Genomic DNA, 13,647 nt, shown 5'->3' on the forward strand with positions numbered 1-13,647 from the left:
CTTCTCAATTATCGGCTCCACCGCTCTTTATTCAGGCTGCGTTATTTAGTCAAAATAATAGTGGTTGACAAACAAAACTTTTGAGGAGAAGGCGATACGGAGAAGTTACATATTGCACAAGTTTTAAGACCCATACATAAAAATTCAAGACATTTAAGGTATTATTTCCAAATTCATAAATTCAATGCTTTTAAGACTTTTTAAGACCCCGCGGGAACCCTGCCTGAAGCCTTCGTAAAATACGGATTTTATTTTTGTGTTCAGTCAACAATGAAGGTCAAAGTGGAAAGTTTGAATAGAGACTGATGGGAAAGACATCGAGTGGAAATCAAACAAAGCAGAGCAGAGCAACAACATGAGCAGCAGGACACAGCTGTATGATGGCTGTAACTAACCAGGTGACTGTAGTATAGCCACCACCTCACTGTGTCCTCTTTCTCTGGCTTTGTCCAGAGGAGTCTTTCCATCCTCATCTCTCAGGTCTGGGTTGGCTCCATGCCGCAGCAGAGTCTGAACAAATGTACAAAAACACAAATATGTGGAAACTGATGAAAACAAAAGCATCAGATTGTCTCTGTTAAAGAAAATATTGTTCAGGTGAGTGCTACAAAGCAGGAAATACATCACAGAGACAGCCTAACAGCACATGCCTCATGATATTCATCTCATTGGCTTTACAGTGTGCATTTACTTTGGGTGTGCGTTACCTTGGCTACTTGTGGGCGTCCGAAACAGGCAGCATAGTGTAGTGAGGATGACCTCTGACCTCTGTTTACATCTGCTCCCCTCTCACATAAAAACTCCACCTGAAAAAACAACCACAGTTGGTGGAACCAAAAAAAAAGAAACTTATCACAATGAAAAAGGCCCAAAGCATTCTCATCCTCAGGAAAAATGAGCCAGAATATCCAAGTTTAAGTAGTGGCCATGAGCAGAGCGAGCCCAGTTCTCTGGATCGGTGCTCCTTTATTCCTTTGTGCTCCCTTTAAACGTAGGAAACAGTGGAGCATCACATATGAACAGGAAGGAGCTCAACATGTTCCTTTCGGTAACATTCAAAGTGGTGCTTCATTGCCATAACTCTACTGACTGAGATGGTGAACGGCCTGTGACAACGACCGATTTTCAGGTGTACAACCTGACATGTTGATAGCGTTTGATGAAATCAAGATCAAGGGAATTCTTATTAAATTCCCATTAATCTTCTGAGGAACCCAGAAGCATTTTACCACATTAAAAGGCTCACCATCCATGAGATGTTGGCATGCTCTGCTCTGCTGTTTCAAATTGCAAACATCTAGTGTGATGAGAATTTATTTCAAAGTTTCCAATGAAGACATCTCTAATTGCTGTACCATTTCCTGTGTGCCGAAAGCTGAGGCCCAGTTGAGCAGCGTCTGTCCAACGTCGTCCATAAAGTTCACCTCAAAAGCTGCAGGAGAACACAAGCATTGTCACATTGTTCTTTTCTCAGTACAAATCCCAAATACAACAGCATACCAAACAGGCATCATTATGGCTGTTGGGACATTGACTGTGACTTCATCCACAGGCAGAAGTGGGGCTGTGTGACGTATCTAAAGTAGTTAGTTCCTTACCTGCAGTTAGCAAATTAGAAATTCACACTGGGGAGTCAAGCTAACAGCTAACGATCACAGGCAAAGAAGAGGAAAATGTCCCCAGCTTAAACCTCTAAAACTTCACAGGGGATGAGTGAACATTATTTTCTATGTTAGGCTAGGCTATATCTAGGCTCCTTGGGGTGTTTTTTGTTGTCGTGTGTGTGTGCTATTTCTAAAGTATCACTATATTTTCATGTGGATGTGACTTCAGAGTGATCTGTTTGTCAAAGACAGCACTTTAGTGCTGAAATTAATCAGTTAGTATGTCATGTGGAATATTATCCAGTCAATACCAAACTGCATAGATTTCTGCATTCATGGGTATAGTATCATCAAGACTGCAAGTTTGACTCCCTGCTGGCATTTTCACCTCCAGTGTCGATGGCGTCTATCAGAGCATCTGTGTCCTTGCTGCGGATACAGTCGATGAGCTGTCGGTGTGACCTCTCTCCTGAGCTGTCCAGACGTCGCAGCCCTGGAATCCGGCCAGCTGACCCTGCGGTGGACTTTGGCAGCGCCTTTCGTCCCTCAAACAAAAGCACCAGCAGAAGATCGACCAGTCGCATGGTGTCCAGCACACAGCGCTCATCTCCTCCCAACGCAGACTCCATTGAGTCGGGTAGTGCTGAGCGCAACAAGTCCTAAAGCAGAGGTAGAGGGGAAGGAGGTGTTGAACAACACTGAAGATCTGCATGTTTAAAGACAAAAATGCCCTCCTTTTCTACACAAACACTATGAAATGAGGACATTTCTGCTTCCCATGTTATGTTTAAGTGTGTTGACTTACATGTGTAACCAGTGGCGACCCCCTGCACAGTGTGGACAGCAGGCTGACGATGGTCGACACCTGGTTGCTCAGTTTGGAGTCACTGGCAGAGGGGGTAGCACCTGTGGAAGGCCGACCTGACTTACAGGAGGAGGAGCCTGACACTGTGCCCCCAGCAGCTGCCATGCGGGACAGAAGTTCCTCCGTCAGGCCATGTTTAGCTAAAGGGGCCGGGTCCACACCTCGACGAGTGAATCGATCAGCCAATGAGGCAAAGCAGCGTAGAGCACCATCTGATACCTGGTGACGAGGAAACAATTCAAATTATGTCAACTAAGGACTAGAAATGAGATTTCTCTTTACATTTTCCTTCTCAAACAATCAAAATCATACATACAGGTCTGCATAGCAGCTGCTGAACAATGCTGTTTTCTCTCAAGCTATGGTGGCTTTTAACAACAGCTGAAGGGACAGCTTTTATGCTCTTTAGCTTAAAACCAGTTCAACGCTCACCTTGGTAGCTGCTGACCCCATAAAAAGGGCAGAATGTGGGCAGATTTGGGCACTTGCTAAGTCTCTACCCCTCAAAACAGACTGTTAACACACAGCTTTGAAAACTAACAACTTCTCTGACCAAAGCCTGTCTCTTACATTTCAATAAGACCTCTGAAAATTCTGTCAAATTGTTATAAAATGGTTGGCAAACCAAGGAAGCGGTTCCTGGCTTTTGGCCAGCTGCTTGCTGCATTAGTTACCTGATGGTCTTCATGTTTAAGGAGACTGGACAAAGACTCAACGCAGGTCTCGAGAGACGAGTCTTGCGGTTCCATCTTGCTGCAAAGGCGGGATACGACAGCCATGGCAGAGTGTAGGGTGTCTTTATGGACCAGGTGGCCACTGTCTCTGATGAAACTCAGCACACAGTTCAGACCGCCAGCCTCAAAGACGGCACCAGACTCTCTGGTACAGATCAATTCCAGCACCTGCACACAAACGTGAGTGTTAAAAAAGCTCATAGTGGTACATTACCATCTGTTGCATTTCTTATTCTTGTTTAGCTTTTTGCCACACGTAGGCCTAAGAGAATATAAGCATGTCGAGTTTTGGATTTGTCGTTTAAAATAATAAATAATTTTCCTTAACCTGGTTACCCAGGTAAAATTCTAAGAAGCACTTTACAACATCCCAACAGAAACTTTGAAAATCCAATAATACCATCCGGTGTATGAAGCCGAGCTAAATGGAATCTACCGTTGGACAAAGTGATGCTTGAACAAAGAACATTAGTTTCCCTTGAAGACTGTTTAAGTCTGGTTATGAGGTCCTTCAAAACAGGAGCTGATGCCAGGTAAATTGAGTTTAGTGAGAACTATCATCAATGCTTCATCCTAATAACCTTGTTAGGGAATTGAAGTTGGTGTGGATGCTACACAGGTTTCTGTAAAACGTAGAAGGCAAATCCAGTCCTACAGCATGTCATACCAAGGCTGGATTCAATCCCACAGTCTCCAGTTCACTGGCTGAACTGTAGAAATGGAGCGAGGGATTACAGAGGTGTTAACAGATGTAATCTGGGGCATGTTGCTGGAAGGGATTAGCAATATTAAACTGTAGACTGACTTTTTATCCAAGTTTTTTAGGGATTTGACACAGGAAGGAATAGTAAACAGTAATAATCGTCTTGGTGTTCTAATGGTCAGTAATGATCGTCTTCACGTTGCAATCCTTCACGATTTACTATCAGCATGTGGCCCACCCCAAGTTCTTATGTACAAAGGCTGAAAATGGTGAGCACAGAAGAAGAGATAACATTACACAGACATCTGGCACAAAAGCCAAGGTGCTTACAGGTGAAGAAACTGTTTCCTGAACCCTCATTCTGTCCCAATACCTCTATTCAGTTAGCCCACCAGATGTCAGACGCTCCTGTGCACCTACCCTGCAGTGTCTCCAGAGGATTTGTATGTTCGCAGCAATCAAACTGACACCTCACCAAAATATAACTGAAACCCCATCCTGAGAGACCATTTAAATCTGAAGGATGAACGAAATGTTTTCATCTAGATGAACTCAGCTGCACTTAATTGTCAGAATGTAAAGCTGGAGAAGATGTGGCTGGTGATGTAGGTGGAGAAAGGAGAGGCTGGAAGTCAGCACTGTTCCACTCAGTTTAGGCATGCTGACTGCATGCTTACTTTGCGATACAGTTTATGGATAATATCTGTAGATAATACTGAAAACTGCAGTGCTGTTTAAAATTATTTTGAATTTCTAGGAACTGATGACAGTGATTTAATCAGTGAGCCTTGTTACCGTGGCTGAGATGTGCATATGCTTCACATCCGTTTTCACTATTGTACACAATCCTTCCTACGATGGATTTATTAAGGAACAGCAACATTATCATCTGATGTCTGCAATGGACGTGGCCGCTTTATTCTTACAATCCTACATTAAAGTAGACACGTGTTTCTGAAAGGCTAGACATCTGATCATGAAAAGAAATTGTGACAACAGCCACAGCAGCAACTAGAAGGATCAGACAAATAAAGGACAATATGGCTGAGATCATAAAAGTGGGCATGCCTTATAAGGTCCATGAGATGCATCAAGATTAATGCAATGCAGCTTTTAGGAATCTGTAAGTACATCATAGCACTGGATAAACACTTCTAACTTAACATACCTTAACACACTGCTCAGCCAGGTCTCTGCTCGTCCTGTTGTTGAGCTCCACCACCACCAACCGATTGCAAAGTGCCTTGATGGCCCCATCCACCCCCACAATCCTCCGGGTGCACTCTGCTGACACATCCAGGTAGTAGGTGATCGCTCGAGCCGTAACCTCCAGCACATTATCTGGAGCGCTCTCATCCAGGAAGATCTTACAGAGCGCTGGGAGAAACGTCCGAGGAGGACATCTGACAAACGGGGAAGAGAGAGTTCACTCGGATCGGAGACCACAACCACAAGGAGAGCAAAACGTCTCATGTAATCAAGAATACTCACGTCTCGAAACAGCGGTCAACGTTGTCCGACATGAGCAGAAGCATGCAGAGCTGCTCCAGAGCGATGAGCTGCATGTCGCGCTCATCGCCCTGACCCATCTGAAGCCACTCCAGTAAGGTGTCTGGGTCCACATCTGCCATGATGGCAGGCCTAAAACAACAACAAATGCCTTAAAGTCATGACAGAGACAGATTATTGTACGACTTTGTACAGAAGCTGTTACACTGTAGAAATAAGTGTGTGCCAGAGAAACAAGGCCTTATTTCCAAATTGATACAAAATGGTTATGTTTTAAAGCATTAACAAAAACTCAACACCCAGATCCCATGCACAACATAATTTAGATCATTTTTAGAGTCTAAATGTGCCTCTGCTCATCAGCTTGGCCTCTTCAGTACCTCTTCAGCAGTACCTGCTGTAGTTTTGCTGGCACAATGGTCAAATGGACTGAAACTGTTCTAAAGAAGTACAGCTCAAAGGTCTTATTGATATGCTGTGCACAGAAATATGTGAACAAAAGTTGTTGGAAGTTATGGGAATTGGAAGCATTTTTGTAATATTGTAAGAGATGAAACAGCTCAAATCAAACTCTTCCATTTCTTTATATGATCATACAAGCTTGGCAACAACACCACTGCTGCAGGTGTTTCTGTTTATGCATTTAGCAGACGCTTTTATCCAAAGCGACTTACAGGGAGGCATGTAGGGGAAGGGGGTCTTGCCTAAGGACCCCTACTTTCATGCAGGGGATTTGAACCCAGGTCTTCCACATGGAAGGTGGCAATCATACCACTACAGTATCCAGCCCCTGTGACACAGCTTCACCAGAGACTGTAATAACAGAAAGACTTTGCTGTTCCCTACTCTTAAAGTCTTCCATAGAGCTGTACAGTCCAGCACACCCTGTACATTTTATGGAACTTGGATCATGTTTGACTGCTTTGACGAACAGCCACTATGTGGCTTTGTGACTTTCATTTGCCTCAAGGCATCTGGGCTGGCCTGCTTCATATCTATGCAACATTTGTGGAAGGTTGGATTTTATTTGTGAGACATTTACATCCTCTGCTTTCACAGAAATGAACCATCTGCACCCTTCCTCAGCTCTGTGCCTCGATACAATCCCATCTCTGAGGTCTACAGAGAATGACTTCAGGGCTCGCTCTGACATGCACAGTCAACTATGGCACCATATACAGACAGGTGTGTCATGGCTGAGTTTAGCACAGGACTGTGATCAGGTTGTAGAAACATCTGAAGGCAAAGGCTTAACAAATTTGGGGTAACATTTTTATTTAATCAATGTTGGAATAAGGCTGTAACATAAATGTGGAAAAAGTAAAGCACTGCGAATACTTTCTGGAGGCTCTGTATATACCATTATTGTCGTTATTATCTTGCGTATCTCTAGCTTAGCGGGTATCCCTGGCCTTGTGTTGTGGCGCTTGCTGAGGTCACTGTCTTGTCCTCTCGCGCGCCCCCCCCCCGCGCCTGGTTCTACGTGGGCTTTACGTAGATTTTAACTGGTAATTCTAAGCTAAATGTCTGTATACAATACACACCAGTATTTTAAATGAATAAGACTCAATGTTCAGCTTTGACTCAGGGCCACATGTATGTAACAAATGCTTCAAATTCAACTCCACTGGAGTTCCCCTCCACTAAAAATTAACCTTTAATCCTTTTTTCTTCTTCCCCTCGAACATGTTCCAATGGGGGCTTTTATGTCTGACCCAACATTCAATGCTACTAAAATGGCAGACATCACGTGTTCTGTTTGCGATTGTCACAGCTTGAACTCAGACTCTGCAAGCCTTCGTGGTTTCTCTTAAAATGTTAACTCCAACAGCAGAATGAGATCTGGTTTATCTGCAGTTTTCCATCAGAAACACCATCCTGCAGCCCTCCCTTTTCAGAGAGCCCTTTCACAGGTTTCACCCGTAAATAAAAGGTTTTGGAGCGAATCATACGTGCGACTGTGTTCCAACCATTTACATGAAAGACACCCCAAATATGAGGGCATGCCCAATAAGTCCATTTCTTTTAATGTGCTTTCTCACAAGATTCCCTGCTGCTGCTACCAAGTGTGGCTGACGGTGACAGAGCAGAGTCGACTGGTGTCGTGCTCTGGATGAGGCAGTAACTCCTGTCTCCCCCCCGCCCTCGAATTTGACTGTAAAAACTGCCGGGTTTGGCGGTAAACTTATAATGAAGACCGACGTCACTACAAATGTGACACTGTTCTAACAATTTACTGGAGACACACCGACTGAGAGGGCATTAAGATCATTTTTTGATTGCACTTTCTCTCTCTCTCTCTCACACTCTCATTTGCAATTCATGCCACTGTGAAAAAAGCCATGAGCAACGCTGCCAGCAGCCAAACAGCTGCATTTCCAGGCCGTGCCTGTCGTTTCCTCAGGAAAACAGTGTCTGTGGCACACGGGTGGAAAAGCCTATGAGAACATTTTTCAGGGAGGAAGCTGCACACTGTGTCACACTGTGTCACACAGCCACCTCTCCAGCAGAAAATCCACCAACTGCTACTGCATCCAATGCAAAAAGCACCAATTCTGGTGTTAAATGAAAGATGGTTACTTTATTTATGCTTCAGTCATAGAGCCACACTCACTGAGTGTAGAAGAAGTTGGAGTCATTCTCCAATCAGTAATGAGGCCATGGGGATTTTCTATGGCTAAAACTTCTGTAAAATCAGACTATTTTTTGGCAAACGGACAAGTTATTGAACCTGGTGAAGCACAGAGGGACAGGCGGGACCGTCATAATGTTACCCCATACCGTCAAAGGTTAGCTTGTTTTTCAATAGGTACCTTTTTTACAAAAGATGCTAAAATAATCATCATTTAACCAGCATCTTTCCTGACCTAATGTGTGTTTATTAAGATGCTGTGTGCGAGGAACAGAGGGGTGCAATTTTAAGCACTTCACAGAGCTCTACAGTAGTAGATTTCACCATTTCAGCCAGTAGAAAGTGTTGCGCTGCAGTAACTTTCTACTGCGAAGTCTCCCAAAATGGTGACTAAATGCATAATTTTTAAGCCCTGAGAAAGGCCTTATGTTAGTTTTACGCTGCGACAGCAGCAACTCTGTGCCGAGTGGGTTCAGCTGCTAGTAAGGAGAGGAGCAGGTCTATTTAAGGCAATGAAATTATTTTCTGAGGGATCCCCAGATAGCCAACAGGACTGTAGAAAGACTTTTGTTGTTTTCCGGTGCAGCTGAAAGTACATTACGCTGTATGGTGTAGCATGAAGCTGTTTGAATGTGATGAAACAGTTTTTGAAGTGTCCCCTTTTACTCCATTTTTAAAAAGATGGTGGAAAAAGGACATACGCTCACCTGGCTCCCTGTTGGCTACCCTGTGTGGCTCAGTGCCCAAATCACTGTTCACTGTTGAGACGCTGCTTGGTACTCATCCAAACAATCGGACGGAGTGAGACCTAAAGAGAAGAGAACCAGGTTACAGCGGCTGAAGAGAAGCAGCCATGGACTGTGGATGGAAGTCAGACTTAAATTTAGTCCAATGAAACATAGAAAGATGACTGGCTGAAGGAAATCTCCACCATCAGTGATGATATGAGCTGATGATGGACCGGGGGAGATGGCAGCATCACCTCTGCAGGAGGTGTTCAGGAGGACACTTTCCTCATCACATCTATCTAAAGGAGGTTTGGTGATGCTGAGCTCAGCTTTCAGGAAGATGATGCATCTCTCCACAGAGCAAAGAGGGTTCAAACTCTTCTCCAGGACAGACACATCAGCTCAATGACTATCTGGAATAGAGCAATCTCCAGAATAACCCTGCCGGTGGAACCACTTACTCTTCCTCAATCAACTGTCTGGCACAGCAGCTGCTGCCTGTGAGCTGCACGTGTCAACGAACAGTCTCAGAATATTTCACATGCCAGCACAACTGGAACCAACACAAACCTTGAGAAAGATGACTTCAATCAACCATCAAGGAATTAGATTTTAACTGCTGACACTGGCTGATAGTGGGTAGAATGTAAATGATGTAATATCATCTTTGTGATCATCATCCAGCCCAGGCAGCAGCAGAGGAGCCAGTCAGTGGGGTCACACGGCCCCGTAAAGAATCGGATTAATGGCTAAATCACAATAAGACCGACTTATTCATTTCATGTATACACCTTAGTCAGACTCTAAATTGGACCGGACCGGGTTCTCGCAGTCGGATTAAGACCCTGAGATAACTCGGTCGCACTAAACGTGCTTGTATACGGTGAATTGGAGTTTGCGCTCTGCACATGCTCCAGATTTTTTCCCGGGGTCGTGACCCGGAAGTGGAAGGAGACGATATTACTGTTGCTGTCGGCGCCGTCAGAAAGAAAGAAACAACGCGATGGAGAATGCACCGTTGTGCATCGTCTGTGCCATAACCAGCTCATCACAGATGGAGAGGGACGCAGCTTCATCTCGCTCTGCGTTCTCCATCTTTCTGAATGCCTGAGTTTGTTGTTGTTGGCGGTGAAGACGTCAACAGGAAGTGGCTCTATTAGCGATAGCTGAAATGGGGACAGCGCCACCTATGGTACCGGGGTATGACCTGCTTTGTGCCAGTGATTCCATTCATTCACCGCCATATATCCAAGGATAATTACCCTCAGATAAGGAGCAGAACCCAACTGTAGCTATAATCCAGTTAATCTCATCATGTGGACCCACTGAGTGACTCAAAGAAACTGAAAAAAAACTATAAAGACACCCGGTTCTCTGCTGAGGATTACTCCTGAGTTATTACAGATCACAGTGGAAAGAAGAATGATGCACAAGCAGCTCGACATAACGGACAACACTACACACTCTGAAAAACACATACAGCTCTTTGATACTCAGTTTCCACCAAAGCAGTTCCAACGCTGGTTCTAATTTGGTTCCATGAAGAATCGGTTATGAACCGGTTCAGTTGTCCGCAGTCACAGAGCCACCATAGAGCTACGGCATTGTGCCACTTCACTTCACTTCAGTGTAATTAATATAAATCACAACAAATGTTATCTCAGGGCACTTCAAAGATCCAATCCAATTCACTGTCATTCAAACTTAATCCAATCAAATCCTATTCATTACATTCCAATCACTTCAAACATCTCTTTTAAAACATGCCCGATCCTCCCTTTACAGCTGTTTTCATCCACGAGTGAACAGTAGAATTCAGCTGTACACATCATCGAACATTTTACATGTATGATGGCAACAAGGGAGAGAAGAGTGCACAGCTCCAGAAAGTTGTCCCGAGTCTTATCTAATGATGACATGTACAAAGTATCAGCACTCACTGACACTTGGTTTTTGGTGACAGCATGCTGTATCTTAATCATTTCTATCAGCGTGCAACTGTTAGTGTAAAACACAGCAACAGACATCACAGCTGATCGGACAGAAAGCAGATGCTTTGGCTACAAATGGAACACGTTTCTGTCATTCATGACTCAGAAACTGGAAAAGACAACTCCTCGGTGCTGCAGCTAATAAAATACAGTGATTTAATGTCAGATTCCTCTGGACAGCTGATCATAAGTCCAGTTAACCCACTTCCACTGAGCATCTGTCTTTTAATGTGGCTGTAGCAAGCCCAGTCCAACCGAGTCCCATATCCTTCTCAGAATGTTAGAGGAAAGCACCAGTTGAATATATCACACATGACTCGGACATATTGAGTTGCCTCCAGATGATTGGAAAGCAGTGCATCTGTGAGAGGCATTTGTCATCCTTCTGAGTATCTGTAGAGGACCAACCCCAACCCCAACCCTAACCCCACCACAGTGCAGGGAGACACTTTATCTTCACAGTTCAGTGTTGCTCTCATTTTTCTGCACATACATCTTGATTTTTGCTGTTCTAAACAACAGTCTGGGTTTGGGGATGCTCTTTGTAATGCCATTGGGCGTTTGGAAACACTGATATGAACAAACACAGCAAGCTCTTTAAGCACCAGCTCCTGATATCAGAACAGCTCAAAATATTTATAATTTCACTGCAAATGCAGTCTATAGATTCAGCCAAGAACTGCAATGACCAGCGTCACACACGGCCCAGCTACATCACGTTCTGCTGCTTCCACGACTTCACTTCCACGCTGAAGCTCACTTTTTGTTGGTCTTTAACAAATCAAGCAGATTAGATACCAGCTGGCTCTGGATTTATACTGTGGAGGCCATTTCAGTTGGTCTGGTTGATGAATGTTAAGAGTTAAGAGAGGATTTGATAAGTTGAAGTTTAAGCACTTTAATTCTTGTTAACAAAAGGGCGCATGCAATTCAACAAAGACCAAAAATGAGGGTAGTCCTGTGAGACAGCTTCTTCTAACACGACCACAGAAGCTGTTTCAGCAGGGTTTCACTCAGGGAGTTGCAGCTGCCAGAATGCCTTCTTATCTCACAACGGATTTAAAGCCCTTATTGATTTAACACCAATTATCACATTCCTTACAGCTTGCTTAAGCACTGAAGTTAATAACAACAAACTTGTAACTGGACTGTGACATTCTATTGTATGAAACAAATAAATGTCATAGAATAAAATCAGGATTTTCCCAAAAATAACCCTGCACCAGCCCTGATATAAGCAGTGTTTGGACCCAGTGCTTTGGTGGTCATTTACAACTAAATTAGGCACAGGAATCAGCTGTAAAACTAGAAATATGTATTTAATCAGAGGGAACTGGGCCCTAAATTGTGTTCATTTAACAATGCGCACTGTTGAATGAAAGCATGTTATATTTCACCAAAGCTTGATACCCAGTGTCACTGGTAAGGTCTGGTGCTGCCACATACACTTTCAGCCGGCACAGAGCTAGTATTAGTAAGACAGAAACTACTTACAGAATGAGACTAAGTAATGACATAAGCCCCTCTTGTCCTTACCAGTGGTTACTTTTCCATGTTGCCCTGCACGACTTCAACCAATCTATTATTGTGACTTTCAGCTGCATTATACACAATGTCAATTAGGCCGCACACAAAGTTTCCACCGAGAAAACTGCGTAGTTTAGATATACCTGCTAAAGCTAGCGGGGCATAAATAAACTGAATATGTTATCATACACAATCAACGTAATAGGATATAGCTGGGACGTGTTAGTGGCAGTTAGCTGTCGAGTCGGGCACACAAATGTTAAATGTCACAAATGTTAGCAATATATGAAGCTGACTTGAGAACGAATCGCTGTCAAAGCGTTAACTAACTTGACATTCGTGATAATAATTCAAACATATACCCAAGAGCCCGACAGCCTACAATATAGGTAAATAATAGCCCATGTTAGCCGGCTAACAGTCGCTAGCATGACGCTGGCCAATCTAAACCGGAGCGTGATAACAGCTTTTCATAATACCACAGTCCAACGGAAATCCTAACAATTGCATATCGCCCAAAACACGAGCTACCACAGTTTATGTCATCTAAAATTTTCATCAGTGACCTTTTAACGACCCGACAGTGCCTACGGCCTAAGACACCTCATGCGAGCCGCGGGTCTCGAGTTCCAGGAGAGCTGAGAGGCCGCAACGCAGCCGCGGACAATTACCACAGGCGACACGGGCCCAGGCTCCCTCACCTTCGGGATGAAGTTTTTCTTCGTCAAAGACACGATGAGCTGATGCGTCAACAGCGAATTTTGCGTCCCGGAGACGATGTTAAGAGCCGTTTTTATTGCCAAAGATGCGAAAAAAAAATCAAGGCACTCCCATTTCTTCTGACCAGGTCTTAAGGGGCGACAGAATTCGGCGAGCCGGTAAACAACGCTTAGCAGACCGGACTGGGAGAGAGACAAGCCAGGACCAAGTCTGTCGCATTCAGGGCCACAAACGAAATCGGAAATACCGATGTTCAAATGCCGTCAGCGGTAAACATGTTTATAAAGTATTTAAATGAACTATCTTAGCGTTATGCTTTGTTGTAAAAATTTCAATCTGATTTCTAGACTATCAAGAGCTTCACACTATCACAGCCATATTTTCTAAAAAAAAAATTCCCATTAATTATATGAAGTACGTGGAGACAGAAACAAAAAAATAATAATTTTTTAAATTTATTCAGTGTATGACAGATGTGCTTTCTTTTACAGACTGATTCTGCCAGTCACTGCAGAGCTAAGTCACCTTAGTGAAAATAGCAGTGTTGGACAAAGTGTTCACATTCTTTAAATAACTAAAAGTAAAAATATCACACAGTAAAAGAAAACTGCGAGTGCGTGGTGATGAGAGTCTT

The 13,647-nt window shown here is 43.8% G+C and overlaps 1 protein-coding gene across 4 annotated transcripts in view; it reads right to left on the reverse strand.

Annotated features, from left to right (window-relative positions):
- The window catches only part of hectd1 (HECT domain containing 1), a 44,430-nt gene extending 31,198 nt beyond the window's left edge, over positions 1-13,232 (reverse strand). For 3 of the 4 annotated variants that reach the window (XM_072365423.1, XM_072365424.1, XM_072365421.1), the window contains exons 1-10: positions 12,995-13,232; positions 8,755-8,855; positions 5,398-5,547; positions 5,075-5,309; positions 3,144-3,371; positions 2,410-2,688; positions 1,993-2,263; positions 1,356-1,432; positions 708-806; positions 396-510 (exon numbers count right to left, since the gene is read on the reverse strand). In XM_072365423.1, coding sequence (XP_072221524.1) covers positions 396-510; positions 708-806; positions 1,356-1,432; positions 1,993-2,263; positions 2,410-2,688; positions 3,144-3,371; positions 5,075-5,309; positions 5,398-5,537 — 1,444 coding nt within the window. In that variant the 5' untranslated portion in view covers positions 5,538-5,547; positions 8,755-8,855; positions 12,995-13,232. The remainder of the gene's footprint in view (positions 1-395; positions 511-707; positions 807-1,355; positions 1,433-1,992; positions 2,264-2,409; positions 2,689-3,143; positions 3,372-5,074; positions 5,310-5,397; positions 5,548-8,754; positions 8,856-12,994) is intronic. The other variant, XM_072365422.1, reaches the window with a different exon arrangement.
- Between the last annotated feature and the right edge of the window lie 415 nt (positions 13,233-13,647).

The sequence above is a fragment of the Leuresthes tenuis genome, unplaced genomic scaffold (genome assembly GCF_036924035.1).
Source record: "Leuresthes tenuis unplaced genomic scaffold, fLeuTen1.0.hap1 SCAF_15, whole genome shotgun sequence".
Classification (NCBI taxonomy): domain Eukaryota; kingdom Metazoa; phylum Chordata; class Actinopteri; order Atheriniformes; family Atherinopsidae; genus Leuresthes; species Leuresthes tenuis.